Source organism: Ixodes scapularis, unplaced genomic scaffold (genome assembly GCF_016920785.2).
Source record: "Ixodes scapularis isolate PalLabHiFi unplaced genomic scaffold, ASM1692078v2 PGA_scaffold39__5_contigs__length_11793443, whole genome shotgun sequence".
NCBI classification, from domain to species: domain Eukaryota; kingdom Metazoa; phylum Arthropoda; class Arachnida; order Ixodida; family Ixodidae; genus Ixodes; species Ixodes scapularis.
This window is the reverse complement of record NW_024609867.1, coordinates 1,023,330-1,039,507: the sequence shown is the minus strand read 5'-3', so window position 1 is coordinate 1,039,507 and position 16,178 is coordinate 1,023,330. Positions and strand designations below refer to the sequence as shown.

The following is a 16,178-nucleotide window of genomic DNA, read 5'->3' as shown; positions in this document are numbered from 1 at the left end:
CAGAAAATTGCTCTAACCCCTTGTTCGACCGCAACTAGAGAAATGACCCATATTAATAACTCAAACCCAATATATAAAGCGGAGAACAGCTAGATGCCCTTCTTAGGTCTGCCCCAGCCCTCATGCAACGTCACCCTTAACGTATCGCCTCAAAAAGCAAAAGTTCCGTCCGTGGGCGCTTCCACCACCACAGTTTCGCAAGCAAAAAGTCGCCGCAGGCTGCTGAACGCGCCTCACTGTCGAACGCCAGCTCCTCCGCCAGCGGCGCTACGCGCGTTTTTCAAAGCGCCCCCTATAGACCGACACGCGGAGCGGCTCTGTTTACCAACACGGCCGGAAGGCTGCGCATGCGCGGTAGCTATGTGGGCAAAAGCAGCCCGACTCTTCGTGTTTTCGCCATTGCGTTCTATGGCGTGCGCTCGTTGTTGACGCAAAGACGCTTGTATCTTTATTTGTGCGTCGTATTTCCTCACGAGGTATGTCGTATGCTATGCCCGACTATTTGAGCTCGTGGCCCGAGCCTGAACGGCAGAGGTATGAAAACAAACTCTGCGTGGACGGCGTTGCCTACGAGGATCCGTACGCCGTAAACAAGGCCTGTTGGACTTCCGACGTAAAGTTGCTGCCACGGAAGACGACGGCTCACGTCGCCGTGTATTTAGTTTTTTTGCCAAGCCAGTTCACGGCCGACACGGTGCCGGCGTACAAGTCTCTCGAGGTCTACGATTACTTCGAGTCGGTTTCCGCACTGTCGGCGGGATCACCAGACTCTGGGTCTGCAGAAGTGTGTGTATTCATTAATTGATCAAATACACACAGCGTCTTCAAGCCAAGGTATGATATTTTTCCTACTCTCATGACCACAAGGCATGACAAGAAGTAATGGTTTGTCCGTTCTGCAGTCTTGGCGGTAACAGGTTACAAGTAACGGCGTTGTTGGTAACGCGTTACTTTTTTTCAATAACGTAGTAACCTACTCGTTATGTTTTCGACACAGTAACGGGTAACGCACTTATGTTACTGGGGAATTGTAGTAGACCGTTTCCGCAGCCCGCTAAGCATCCGTATAGCGCTCCGTAATCCGCCACAAGACCTTGACTATGCAGACAAGGCTGGCGGCGCGCAGGCGCAGCTGCGGCGTTTTCTTCAGGGATACCGTAGCGGAGGAGAAAAACGGTCTACTACAATTCCCTACTATTTCAAGTAACGTAGTTACGTTAGTCGTTACTACTTCCCAAGTCTTAAAGAAATTACACCAATTTTTTCTGTGTTTTAGGCGTCACGCAATGTTTTTCTTTGAGTTTTTTCTTGTAATTAGGTGAAACCGAAAAAAGAGATAAAGTAATTATGTTCAGTTTCTGCATGAACATAATGTTTCTTGATAAATAACCTGTATCGTCAAAACCGTAAAATGTGTTAAATTATGACTTAAAGGGAAGCTACGGAGCTTCTTGGAAAAAATGAGTTAGAAGTGAATTCTAGTGTATTTTTACCCCGTGAACCCGAATACCCAAACCATTTGCTTCGTAAGTATTGTTAAACGCGAGAAAAACGCGAAAGACAGTCGCTGTCCGTGACGTCATTGACGGATCTTTTGGCTGCCCAAGGCTAGGGGGGCGGGGTTTCAGTCCTATTTTGAAATTGCTCTTGTGGCTCTCCGGCGCGTCGCATTGAAATATAATTTTGATATCTGTTATTCTAAAGGCCAAATGAACGCAATTCAAGCGTTTTTTCTCAAATGTAGAAGTGCCCCATCTTCCCTTTAAAAAAGTAACGCAGAAGTAACGTACGTTACTTTTTATCGGTAGCGGTAACGCGTTTCTTTTATTTGTAGTTAACGTAGCTCAGTAACGCATAAATTTTATTTGCAAGTAACAAGTAACGTATTTCGTTACTTTTTTTCGGTAACGCCTACAACACTGCCGTTCTGTCGCCGATCCCCTTCTGCTGGGTAGCACGGGCGTATCGAGCCTCCGACGAGCGCTTGGCCGGTGCTTTGTGCGCGAACACCATGGGAACAAAATCCGGGTGGTCTTGATCAGACAATGGTTTCCCCGCACATAAGCAAGCCTCGGGACGGAGATTGAAATGGAAGCCGCACCTGCCTTCAAGAAAGTGTTGGCCGCACAAACGGTCGTTCGCGCTTGGTGCCTTTTGCTTAGTGTGAGCTCGCCCATTCGATGCTCATTGAAATCGAAACGGGCTCATGCGTGGATCGAATACAGAATCACTGACTTTGCAGCGCTAGCCCTTTCTACGTGTTCTGAGCTGTTGGAAGTAATCTTATGACTATGCCTACAGTGTAATTTTTCATTTGTCAAAATTTACGCTGAACTGCACATCGGCTCACTGAAAATTTCCTTTCATATCTTTTGAACCAAGTAATGTCGTGTTCTTAAACTTTTGCATTTTGTACAGTCAGCTAGCGTCAGGTTATGGCGAAGGAGTATCAGCATTCTGCGATGCATCACCACTTAAGACCAGGAAGCCGTTTTAGGATATGGAAACCTGTAGGCCAGTCAGAGATTTTTGTGAAGTGTTCTCTGGTTCTACTTGTACATACCTTACGTTAAGTGTGTTGACAGTGATGCCTATAACTTTCCTTTCATTCTTTTGTCGCACAAGGTATACCATCCTCGGTATAAAACAGATGTGGACCTCATGGAGGGCACCATCCTCAAGGATGCAGCGCTGGTAACCATTTCTTTGGATGGGTCACAGTTCAGGTGGGTAAAAATGCTTGCAAAGACTGAAGCAGTCAGGCATGTGTGCTTCATGTTCTGTTATCAGGACTGACAACAACGATGCCTCTGCAAGAAAATGTTCCAAGACTGTCTGTGCAGCATAGTTGGGCTCAACTTGTCTTTGACATCATGTATACATGCCTTGCAAGTGACATCACGCTAGGGAAGGACGGAGCTTCGCACCATACTGGTGGTTGACTTCACACCGCGCAGATGCGCTTACCAAGGCGTAGGATGCCGCTAACGGTGCGGACATGCGCTGACATGCACTATATTTTCAACAAAGGTACCGTGAACTTAGGAAAACGTGCCAAGCTTACGATGATGACATCTATCCAGTACGTGCAGAACTTTTCGACATTGGTGCGATTGCGCTACGAGCAGAAAGTTTCGAAATGCCGCCTACAAAGTTTTGACGCGAAGGGCTGCCATGTCGCCAAAAAAAGAACAAAGCTTCATTGCGCGCTTCATTATTTGACTAGCGGCTCTAGGAATCGCTTGTATAAAAATTTTTACGATTTTGTGGAGTATTGGTAAATAACGCAATGTTACCACCATAATCTTAACCCTGAGACAAGGATAACTCAAACAACGGACATGGCAACTGTCATTGTCTTAGGGTTTATACTATGATGTTTCCCAGCCGGCTCGCGTGCATACTTTCGCTGCTTGCACAGGTTACTGGCTCGCGGGCGGCACAAGCCAATGACCCGGCGGCGGCGGCTCAGCGAGCTTGCTCACGCAGGGGCCGCCGCCGACCGATTGCCGTCGGCACGGGCTCGCGGTGCGACATTCGGCCGGGAACCCCGAAGGTGCGCTCGAAGCGTGGAAACCGCGTTATTTAACGAAGGTCAACGACCATATACACCACGAACGAGCAAAAGCCGATGCAAAGGCGTGCGCGAACGTAAACAACGCTAGAAAAGTATGAAATGCGTCCCGCAAACTCAATAATCTGCGGCCGCATCCCTTTCCTGCCGCTCGTACTTTCAACTTGACGGCTACTCTGTCTCGCGGGGCATGCCGACGAAACGATCGGACGATCGTCGGGATACGGGGTAAATTGCTACAGCCGAGCGCGCCGCATTTTACCATTGCTCTCGCTGCGAAGGGCCGTCGAGTCAACCACCAGCATGGTAGATACCGGTGTTCGACGTCATCATGTGCCGTAGGTGCAAGGCAGGTATAGATGCTGGCTTTTAGCAGTTGAAACCTAGTCTTCTAGGTAGAAACAATGCAGCTATAATTGTTTCTGCAGTTTTGTGTTTCCCTTTGGGATAAAAGATACCATATGCACATTTCTGTGTGAACAAGTTATGACCTAAAATTTGGTGCCTGTACTTAAAAACAAATTTAAATCACGGGCATTCTTATATTCAAAATTGTTCAGTATGTCTTTTTTTTTTTTTACTGAAGCGAATATGTTTTATTTTATATATCTAGAATCATGGATGTCGTCGTTCGAGAGGACTCTGCACCATCGAAAGCTCCATCGGAATACAGGTTTCCAAAAGCGCCATTGGACATCGCGCAGGCATTACAAAAACACACGAGGGGGCAGTACCTGCCTTGCCGATCGAGGATCATTCAATGGCTCTTCCACGATCTGTGCCTCTATGACCTGTAAGTTAAAGTTTGAACTGAACGAACTCCTAATTTTTAATGGCTCAAATGAGCACATGTGCATAATTTTGTTTGTTCTTTTTATTCTTTAGGCAGCTCTTTGACAAATCAATACAAATACAATCTTCATATTTTGGCTCTCTGGCAGGAAACATTGGGCATGCTTCTTTCTTCATCATAAATGGTGATTAATGCTACAATTCATTGATTTTTCCAATTGATGGCTCTATGTCTCTCCTTTACTTTTGCAGGTACCCGGATAAGCTCTATGCCGAGGCCGCAAGGTTGGTTGGTTTTGGGGTTTTTTGGCGCAGCAGCATCGGGGCCATAGTGCGCCAGAAACATTGTGTAAAGGAAGCCTACATTCTTTAAGGACTGACTAAAGCCTCAAAGCAGACCTTACTAGGAACTAGACTTATAATTTCCGCAGAATATTAGTTTCTTCCAAAAAATTGAAAACTTGTGAGACTGGGACAAGAGGCTCGTCACCCAGTAAAAGTGCCAAGTGAAATGGTACATGTTCCCGATAGAATATAGAAAAACAGGTTCGACGGTTCTCTTCAAAGTGTGGACAAACTATCAAAATGTGAAGTATACTTAATGGTTCAGAACAGAAGTCACAGGTCGGTTCACTCTCCCTACGCAAGAGGTAGCCATGGGTAAGGTGGGTATGTCCTATTCTCAATCGGCATAAAACTATCTCATAAAAACGCTCTCGGTGTCTGGCACTGCGCCACTCGCTCAGGATGGGCTTAATCATATGGAGTTTGTTTTGCAGCTGGGAATCCCATTCCCTCTGCCAGGCATATTTTATTTGCCTTTTTAGTGGTACTCGGTAATCAGTAGCAGGGATGCTGTTATGGTCAACTGTAATATCTACACACGCAGAAGCTGCACGGTCAGCTAGCTCATTGCCTTCAATGCCAATATGGCCAGGGACCCAGCAGAATTCTATCTGTATTTTCTTTGCCAGTGCTTGTGTTAGTGTATTACAAAGTTGCACAAGCAGAGGGTGCTTCCAAGATGTTGGAGAGTTGAGTGCTTTCAGTGAGCTCAGAGAGTCGGAGAAAATGACAGACTTTATATATTGATGTCTGACAATGTGGTCAACTGCAGTTATCAGACCATAAAGCTCAGCAGTAAAAATTGAAGCATTTTTGTTTAACCTTTTTACAGATCTGTAGCCCTCGCCGATAGCAGCACAGCCAACGTAGTCTGTGGTTTTTGATCCATCAGTAAAGAAGTGCTTGTAGCCATTGTACGAGGTACACAGCTCTAGGAATTCTTGCCTGAGAACACTAGGGTCAACTGTATCTTTTTTGTGCTTGGTCAAAGAAAGATTACAACAAGTATTGGCAACTTTCCAGGGTGCAGTTCTTTGTTGAATTTCAAGGACAGGAGAGAGAGTATCAAAATTGTATTGTTCTGTAGCAATTCTTACACGTAGTGCAAAGGGAGGGGTTATAGATGGTTTGTGCTGAAATAAGCGCTCATAGTTTATATTTTTAATTATTTCAAAAGCAGGATTTTGCGGAAAAGAACGGAGTCTTAGAAAGTACTCAACAGCGAGAAAAAGTCTACGTCTCTCGAGCGAGCACTCATGCGATTCAGCGTACAGGCTAAGTACCGGCGACGTACGGAATGCCCCCGTTGCCAAACGGATCCCCTGGTGGTGAATAGGATCAAGCATCTTGAGGGTGGATGGTTTCGCAGATCCGTAAACAAGGCTTCCATAATCCAGGGTAGAGCGCACTACAGCCCTGTAAATTCGTAAAAGACATACCCTGTCCGCGCCCCAGGTGCGATGTGAAAGAACTTTTAAAATGTTTAGTTTCTGCTGGCATTTCAGTTTCAGTGCCTTGATATGGGGGCCGAAAGTAAGCTTGCTGTCAAACGTCACACCGAGGAACCTGTGTTCCGGTCGGACGGGAAGGGATGTGCCATTTATGTGAAGCGATGGTTCGGGAAACATTCCCCTTCTCCGGGAGAAGCAAACAGCCTCGGTCTTCTCAGCAGAAAACTTGAAACCGTTCTCATCAGCCCATTTACTCATTTTATTAATGGTTACTTGGATTTGGCGCTCACAGATAGCTAAATTACATGACGAAAAGCAGACCTGGACGTCATCAACATAAAGCGAGTAGGAGACCGAAGGTGGTATTGCTCGGGACAAAGAGTTGATTTTAATAAGAAAGAGGGTAACGCTCAGGACACATCCTTGTGGGACTCCATTCTCCTGGATGAAACATGTCGAAAGGGTTGTTCCCAATCGCACCTGAAAGGTGCGATCCCGCAAAAAGTCTGCGATGCAATTAAACATATTCCCGCCAATATTCATCTTGATAAGGTCTTGAAGGATACCGTACCGCCAAGTGGTATCGTAAGCCTTTTCAAGGTCAAAAAATACTGAAAGGCAGAACTGCCTGTTTATAAAGGCCTCTCGGATGGCCGTTTCCAATCGTACGAGGTGGTCGGCAGTGGACCTGGCGGCACGAAAGCCACACTGTAAATTGCTTAAAAGCGAGTTCCGTTCAAGAATGAAGATAAGCCTATTGTTAACCAGCCGCTCGAATGTCTTTCCCAGGCAGCTAGTCAGGGCTATAGGCCTATAGCTGGAGGCTTTACTTCTGTCTTTTCCCGGTTTGAAGATAGGGATGACAATAGCCTTTTTCCACACGCTCGGCAGCTTCCCCTCTGCCCACACTCTATTGAAAAACTGGAGGAGAATGACGAGGAATGCTTCAGGCAGATGGGAAATCATAGTGTAATGAATGTCATCAACCCCGGGAGATGTTGCTTTTGCTGTGGCAATGACTCGACGCAGCTCAGTAAAAGGCCGGTCATATTCTTCGGCACAGCTATCAGATCGGCGGATTAGGACTTTCTCAGCTTTGGTTTTAAAGCGTAAAAACTTTTCCGTATAATTCTTAGAGCTGGAGACCTGCGCAAAATGTCTACCCAGTGCATCAGCCTGTTCCTGCAAAGATGAAAACGCCTCTCCATCGTCATCTGATAGCAGGGGGATTGAAAAGTGGGCGTAATCACCATCCATTCGCCTTACCCTGTCCCATACAATTTTGGCTGGAGCAAAACTATTAATGGAGGAAGTATACGAGTGAAAGGAACGGCGTTTCGCTTGTCTCCTGACGGGTCGGGCTTCTGCTCGCAGGCGCTTGAATGCGAGAAGGTTTGTGGGGGTGGGATACCGCCGGAACTTTGCCCAAGCGCAATTCTGGCGATTTCTGGACTTTCGACACTCCCTATCCCACCAAGGCTTTGGGTGCTTGGGTAGCTTACCCGAGGTTTGTGGAATAGCAGCAAGAGCTGCATCAACAATGGCGGTAGTGATGATTTCATTTTCTTCTTCAATAGAGTGTGCTACAGGCAGGACAGAAGACGTTACACATTCCTGGAAAAGTTCCCAGTTTGCTATAGAAAGTTTCCATCGAGGAGGGCAACAGGGGAGAATAGGTGGTGGCTCTGTGGGGATGAGACGGACAGGGAAGCGGTCACTGCCACGTGGGTTGTTCAGGACAGTCCAGGTAAAATTTGTAAACATGGATGAAGGAACAATGGATAGGTCAATGCAGGAAAAGGAGTGGTGAGTTGAGCTGAAATATGTGGCCTCACCAGTATTTAGGAGACTGGCAGCTCTTCGGGAGAGAAACCTTTCTATAACAGATCCTCGGCTGTCGACCCGTTGACTTCCCCAGAGCGGATTGTGGGCATTAAAATCTCCTAGGAGAACATAGGGTTCTGGAAGCTGGTCTGCAAGGCGTTCAAGATCGGTCAGCGTCAGGGAAGATGAAGGGGGTATGTAGAGGGAGCATATGCTAACAGGGCGATCTAACATCAACCGTACTGCGACAGCCTCCAGAGAAGTGTTCAAAGAAATTTCAACAGCTGGTACCGTTCCGTCCACAACAATGGCAACTCCTCCGGAACTGCCAGACGTTGTTATGCGATCTTTGCGAAAGACTTGAAATGATCGCAGGAAATTACTATTCGATGGTCCCAAATATGTCTCCTGGAGACATACTGCAGAGGGTGTGTACTCCTGAAGCAAGGAGTAAACATCATCCAGGTTGTGAAAAAGTCCTCTGCAATTCCACTGTAAAAAGCCTCCTGCCATAAAAATGTGCTAAGCTAAAAGGGGCGTTAGGAATGTGGACCAAATTTTAAAATCGCTAAAACTGAATAATAAAATTAATATTAAAAAGCAAGTTTATTCTGATCTCAAAATATTTATCACAATGCAATACACATAAAAAAGTAGACAGTGTGAAATTGGAGAGCTCCAGAATTAAAATATATGGGGTATATACATGAAGAAAAATGCATGGGGTGAAATTAAATGCCTTGGGTAGAGGGTTCATTTCGGAGGCTTAACAGGCGTTTTTGCTTTGTTCTTGGGTTTTGGGGTCGGCCAATCCGTGTCTTCGAAGTCAGACAGGTTTGTGGATGGATCAGCAGCCTCAGCTGCTACTTCCATCTCCCTAGTTTCGCAGGCAGGTTTGCCTGCAGGCTTCGGTTGATCGGGTGTTCGAGAGGGCGGTTGCCGCCCTCGGCCCGATCCACAGGGAGGAGTGGAGGAGGAGCTGGGCAAATTGTCCTGCTCCATCGGTTCCACTCCATTAGAGCCAGGGGCGGTGCGAGAGTCGCGCCGCTCCCTAGAAGAAAAGCCCCTCCCAAGCGAGTTGGAGCGAGGGCTTCGCTCCTTCTCCCTCAGGGAGGGTCCAGGAGGGATAGTGGGCACGGCTGCCGCCGTCCCACCCTGCGAGAGGGCAGCTTGCGTGCTCCCTCGAGGTGTCTGAGGGGGCAGCTGCCTGCGTTCAGGAGTTGGGGCCTTGAGGGCCACTGCCAGCATCTCTGGCGAGACCTGGGTGGCCCTCGACTCCGAGCGTGGTGCAGGGCCCCTGCGCACCACCTCAGCATAGCCTCCCTTTGAGAGAAACGACAACCTTTTTTTAGCCTCAGGATATGAGATATTTTCCTTGGCTTTTAGTGAAAGAATTTCTTTTTCTTGTTTCCACAGAGGGCAGGTGCGAGAGTAGGCTGGGTGTGGTCCACTGCAGTTACTGCAGCGGGCCACTGCGTCGCAGATGTCAGCGACGTGGTCCTGCCCTCCGCACTTCGCACAAGTCTCTTTTCCTCTGCAACTCCGTGAACTGTGGCCAAATCGTTGGCAGCGGAAACATGGTTGCGGGTTGGGGATGTAGGGACGAATGCGGCAGTTCAGGTAGCCTGCTTGGATTGTTGCGGGAAGAGCATGTTTCTCAAAGGTCAGGATGACGTGTCTTGATGGGGTTTCTCTGCCATCTTTTCGAAACATTATGCGTTTTGCGGCGACAACACCGGCGCCTTTAAGTCCTTCAAGGAGTTCTTCTTCACTTGTTTCCAGAAGGTCGTCCTCGGAAAGAGCTCCACGGATGGTGTTGAGTGTGCGGTGAGGACTCACCGACACTTTCACATCTACAATGTTTGTGAGCTTACATAATGCTTCGCTATGAAGTTTTGTATCCACCTCAACAAGGAGGTCTCCAGAGTGCAGTTTCTTGGCCTTATACGAGAACCCGATAAGGTGTTCCAGAACCTTCGACACAATAAAAGGAGATATCTTTGCAACGGGTTTTTGTTCATCTAAAGAATGAACAACAAAGAACTTGGTAAAGTTTTCCACAGGAGGGTCTTTTTCGATGGTTTTGTGCTCAAGGCAGCGCCTTTTCCAGGGCTGTCGTAGCTGGGTTTAGGAGGAGGGGCAGCCATAAGAGGCGGAGAGTGTTCAGAACCTGTGGTGTGCCGCCCACCACGGAGCCCAACAAGGGAATAGTTAACGGACCATAACAAAGAGGGCTTTGCTGGAACTGTTAGACTATTAGCACTGCCCAGGTACTATAACCAAGTGTGGTTTTGGACAAGGAATCTGTCGCCACCCAAGGTTAGCCCTTGCCACCAAAGGGGTTGAAAAAGGAAAGAAGAGAAATGAGAAGAGTGAAAAGTATGAGAAGACAAGGGCGAAAGAAGGGAGGGGATAGTAGAAGTGGCGACTAGGCTGAATCATCCTGGTCGGGCCAAGCCAGGACTCCCGTCTACGGGAAGCGGGGGCCGAAGTGGTGTATTGCCTGGCCCGGGGGGCCCCGAAGGGTCCAAACCTACCCCGGGCTCGGCTCAACCACCAGGATGCCCTTTTCCCCGGACACGGGAAAGCCACGCACAGCCAGACGTGGGCGGGCGAACCCGCATGGCTCGGGGTCCGTGGAGACGCCACTCTCCAAACACCTGCTTTCACATGTGCCCCCTGCGGGGACCGAGGCCGCAAGGAGCCTCGTGGAAAACTTCCCAACTCTGAAGGACACCACAGGATCTGGATTTGTGAGTAACTAGATGCAATTTCACTTGAATTATTAGCCTGCACTCATTTAAACAGATCTGTACAAAGAACTCACCAAACACTTAAAGAAGCCAGGACATTAAAATTACACAAGTTTGATTATTTGATATGACATCTCCAAATGCTGTTTGATCTATACACCAAGCCAGGGTGCTGGGGGTCCCCATCTAAGAGTGCATGCAAGGGATCTCGCCGCTAGGAAATGGCTATACACCACGTGCGGGACCTAGAAGGGGCGCTTTGAAAACCGCATGCAGCGCCACTTGCGCTGCGGCTGGAGGCAGTACTGAGAGTCGTAGCAGAAGACTTCGGCTCTTTGTTTCGGAAGCTATGGCGGCGCAAGTGCCCGTGGTTGGAGCATTTGTCCTTCGAGCTGGTTTTAAAGATGTTATAATGGGATAGTTCTTTTGCGATACCACACGAAGAAAGGCGAAAAGCTTAATTAAAGCAGGCACGTTTTCGACGTGAACAAAGGGTTTGCTATCGCGACGTCTGTCTTAAAGGGCCACTGGCACATCAAAATCATATTTTTTTTTTATTATCCGAAACAATTGAAAATGATGCCGGGAGAATACACTCATAATTCGAAACTTGGGAATTCAGTATTTGTGAAGTAAAAAAACAATTTCCAAATGAAGGACTAGAAGTTCCCGCGCGATCCGCGCCAGTGCGTTGACGTCAAATATTGCGGAGTCCTGAGAGTCCACTTTCTTTCACAACTCCGTGCTGTTGCCATCGCGACCCAAAGCGAGGAGGAAAGGAGCGAGCGCCGGCGGTTTTGAGTGGTGTCGCCTGCTTTCCGTGGGAGGATACAAATCCAGGAGGCGGCACCACAACGGACTCCGATTTTCAGTATTTCAAAAAGAAGGGCCGGAGTGCGTTCGCAATTGCGTTAAAAAACATGTTTTACGATTGCTGTTATTAAATGTTATACAAACGTCGTCTACAAAGCTTCTATATTTCATGATTATTGACGTCAAGAATCAAAAGAAGCGAGGAGGGCGCCAAAAATAAAAAGGAGCGCGGGCAGAAAAAAAAATTTTTTGCGGTGCGTTTTTTTTTTTTTTTCGCATCTTTGATTACAACGTGCATCGTTTTAGACGAGAAAGAAAATACGACCCTTGGGGTGTCTGTGCCCCTTTAAGGTCAATTGTGTGCGTCAGGCGTGCGTCTCGCAAGAAGCTTACTTCATAACGATTGAGTTATAGCCCCTTCCCCTTGTAAACCCGGAGCGCTCGCAGATTCAGAACTTCGAGCATCTAGTCGCGGCGAGCTAGCACAGAGCGAGCAATCTCAGCGGCACACGCAGCAGCCAAGTGGAGAGGTCTGTCCAGCGTCGCCGTCATTGCCTGCCTCGCTGCCGGTCGAGACCTCCGACGCTCAGATGCCCCGCGATCAGAAAGCCGTCCCGGGTGGGGGCGGTTTTATCCGAAATGAAAAACATAACGCTTGGTTCTATAGCCTTTGACTCTTCCCACGGAATATTAACCAAGGATTCCCAGCGCTCCCGTGTACGTATACACGCATGTTGATTCCAGCTTCAGCTACTTGGCGCGAACGTCACCACAAACTGCGGTCGGCATCGTCGGCACCGCTTAGTCGATGTTCAAACAGCTTGTAAAAAGGATGCATCCAACTGACGTTGTCATGTCGAGAAGTGCTGCTACCGTAACTGGCGCAATCGCTGTCGTGTAGCTGCGACAGAAACGGCATAGAAATCAAAACCGACGTATTCTGAGTGACTGCAGATCGAACTTTATGCGTGCGGGCCTATGCGTCGCCGCTACATAGCGAACACCCCCCAACCGCTCGGTGCACTCCACCGTTTTCGGGCAGAGCGGTTCGAGCCGCTCGGCGAGCGCCCGACCGCCTCCAGGTCTGCAAGTGGCACAGACACACATCGCTTGCTATTTGCAAGGGGCACAGGAATCCACTCGGCAAGCGCGCCGGGCGCTCCGGATTTGCAAGGGGAAGGGGCTATTAGGTTCTCACGCTATCATGCTCAGAAAGTGATTGGTGCTTACACAGTACCTGTGTACTTGCAAAACATTAAATCCTTTTAGATTTACCGATGGCCCAGATGCAACCGTGGCGTTCCTATGTTGCGGCTTCGGGTCATGACGATTCGCAGCAAAGTCGCTGCGTCTCACGCAATGCTTCGCTTAAATTTGTCGCTGCGGTGTAACAATCACTTTCTTTGTTTATCTTGCTTGCCAAAACATAAGCCTGATTCACACATGCATGTTCAAAGCGACTACGAACAACAAAAATTGGCTGGAGTGACGAGCCTAGCAATGCTCCAAGCTCGTCATTCCGGTCGTTTGTACTAGCGGTCGGTCCGAATGTGCATGTGTGAATTAGGCTTTGAACTTTGGCATGCACTTCTATCATTACAGGGTTCGCACAGTGTACTTATGCGGGCCGCAAAGCCGGACTTCGTTTTTTTTCCTGCAGGCCCTGTAGTTTTAATGGCCCAGCTACTCTTCGTCGTACCTTGATTCTACCAAGTGCTCGTAGCGCTGCGGTGCCGCAAAGTTTGTTTATGTAATTAATATCCTAGATAACTCAATTCACTTTTTAATGGTCCGAACAAATAAAATAAACAGATCCTGCACAGCTCTGGCTGTCCTCGCATTGTATTCCCAAATTTTGTAAATCTGGCATTTTTATATTGAGAAAGCTCAAGGGTAGACTCATTACAATGTTCTCTAAATTTTGTTGAGTATTAAATTTTCTTGCATGCATGTTTCTTTCCTCTTCAGCTAGACGTCAGCAGGAACATCACGCAAACTCACTGCACTTGTAGAGGTGATGTCTCAGGGCAGTGTAAGCATTCAGAAGCAGTGATTATGTATCACTGCTGCTGAATGCTTTCACGTATTCAGCAGCGCGGATTACGGTCATACGACGAATTCTTTCATTGCATTTCCCCAAAAACAGTGTACTGTTGTCGCTGCTCGACGCAGACGAGTTGAGAAACCGTGAAACGTCGTCTCCTTGGGGCACGACGTGTACCTGTTGGTACAACCGACCACGCAGCAAATCATGATACCCATTAACAGCCCGTTAACGACGCAGTGGCGGCTTCGCGGCGGCAGAATTGGTATGGCAACGATAGCGGCACAACAAGGTTTTCCCCTTTACTCGGATTCTCCGAGCCTATCTTCTCTGACGGCTGCGTGGCGGCGCACCAGCCGCCGTGCATGGAGTGTATGGACGTTTAAGGGATGGGGGAAGGTTCCACGCTTTCAAACATGGTGGCCTCAGTAAATGGGCGGAGATGGGTTCTGCGGCTGAATCAAATTTGTTGATGAAACTATCGCGTTTACAAAACAAAGTTAGAAGATATGTAATAACGTCAAGTGGGTTTTAGTGGCATTGTTTTATGCAAATGGTCTTTATTAGCTTGGTTAGGTGAAGTCCTCTTATTCAGTGTGTTGCTAGAATGTGATATTATGGTAGATATGTTTCCTAATACATGCCCATGTGAGATGTGATGTGCTGTACACAAGAGATACCATTTTGCCAGCATTATTTTTAAACAAGCTCTCTGAAATACTTTTTTTTGCTGGTACATGCAGGACTCCTGGCGCGTTGCCATGCGATATAAAGCAAAACGTGAACGGTCAAAGCTGCGGATCCAGGACAACACTGAAAACCAGGCTTCACCGCGGAAGCAGCCGCGGGCATCGAGGGACCCTAAGCCAAAGCGGGTGACAAGGCCCGGGCCAGTAGGAGAGATTGTTTCACGGAGACTCTTTTGTATTTTAATGGGGCACTTTAAGTGCTTTCTTGAGATCCTCGTTTTATGGTCACGAAGGTACGAGAAGCACACCAAAATGTCTAAAATTACTAACATGTGCGGCCAATTTGCATATTAAAAAAAGTGATCAAAGATCCTGACACTTACCGTTGACACAGAATGACTGACGGCGCTCGTCAGCTACTCGCAAGTGATGGATTCCCACGTGGAGTCATGACCATAAAACGAGGTTTTAAAAAGCACTTTAGCGCCCCTTTAAGAATTGGTAAGCCTTGATACTAATTTTTTTACTTTTGTGTAATATATTTCAGAACATAGTGCTGCCAGCACATGGAGAGGATGAAGAAAGCCTACAGGGCCATATCATCAACATGGAAAAAGAACTGCGAAAAGCAAATCCAAATGTCGCCTATGTTTCCGACTCCATGTCGAGGACACTTACTACACGGCGGGCATGGATAACCACTGATCACCCAAGTGTGACAGCAATTGTGGCGAAATTCTCTGCTTCTGAACATGGCAGTTTTGTAAGTATTATTGAAGGTAGGATTTTAAAGGGGCTGTGCAACGATTTTAACATTAAAAAGAGTTCTTAGTTTGTCATTTTTAGATTGTTTACCTCGTGAAGTGATAGAAGACGCTTCTCTTTCCTCGGAAATAATGCCATACCTTTGAGGAATCGGAAAATGAAAACAGACTATTTCTCTATCTGCATTCGCAACATGGCGGCAGTGTAAAACATGGAGCACTGTGTTACTGAGGGATGATGTTATAAGTTTCCTCTCTGGCACCATCTCCTTGTGTTGACTAAAACCATGCTCTACACTCTTTTGCCTGTCGTGCGACCTTGGCAGGTATTCTCCTCACTTTTGACGTCAGTGGTGCTCGTATCTTACTTGCGTCACTACCACGGGAACCGGACGTCTCCTCGAAATTAAAAAGGCATTGTACATTTCAATTTTTTTAATGAAAATTTGGGCTTGTATGAAAAAACAGTTTTTTTGTTTTCTATTCTAGAGATAGTAAAGACTAACTCCCATGCTTAACGTCCCAAAGTCCGAAAATTGTTGCACAGACCCTTTAAAACGGCACTGAAATGCGTTTTTTTTTTTTTTTTTTTTTGGGGGGGGGGGGGGGGGGGGGTGTAATAACTAGGGTTCGGTGTTTTCAGTTCAAACCGATAGAAGTATGCCGAATTCATTTTCGGAGATTCGGTTTGAACAGTAAAAGGTCAGTATTTGAGTGTAGTATCGCGGGCCTAGTGGGGTGGAGGCTTCACCGGCTAACATTGCTGAAGGGGAGTTTGGGCATGTTTTGTGGATGAAATTTGTGTTGTTCGTGATCCAGTCTTCCTGCGTCAAGTTTGCTCTTGTCCTCTCAAGATGGGGTCTCAACTGCTGGCATTGTATTTTATTCCTTTGATTTTTTCTCAAGGAGAGAGGGGTCAGGTCGCCTTGTCTGATCTGAATCAGGTTGTACTGTAGGGGACACCGTAAAAAAAAACCCACCCACACTACTAAATTGAAAATACAGCAACAGATAAAACAGTTAAGTGCCTAATGTACTGCACTTTGGATGGACAAGCATAAGAAGAGTGTATTTCATCATTACATATTCGTCGACAAAAACCGGTTAACTTGCATCTGTATATATGAAA

General features: G+C 47.3%; 1 protein-coding gene across 1 annotated transcript; it reads left to right on the top strand.

Annotated features, from left to right (window-relative positions):
* Window positions 1-4,191: 4,191 nt before the first annotated feature.
* Window positions 4,192-14,839, top strand: LOC115323753. Its single transcript, XM_040217778.1, has 5 exons — window positions 4,192-4,367; window positions 4,619-4,651; window positions 10,688-10,739; window positions 14,340-14,485; window positions 14,833-14,839. The coding sequence occupies exons 1-5, from the start codon at window positions 4,192-4,194 to the stop codon at window positions 14,837-14,839; spliced, it is 414 nt and encodes a 137-aa protein (XP_040073712.1).
* The last annotated feature ends 1,339 nt before the right edge of the window (window positions 14,840-16,178 follow it).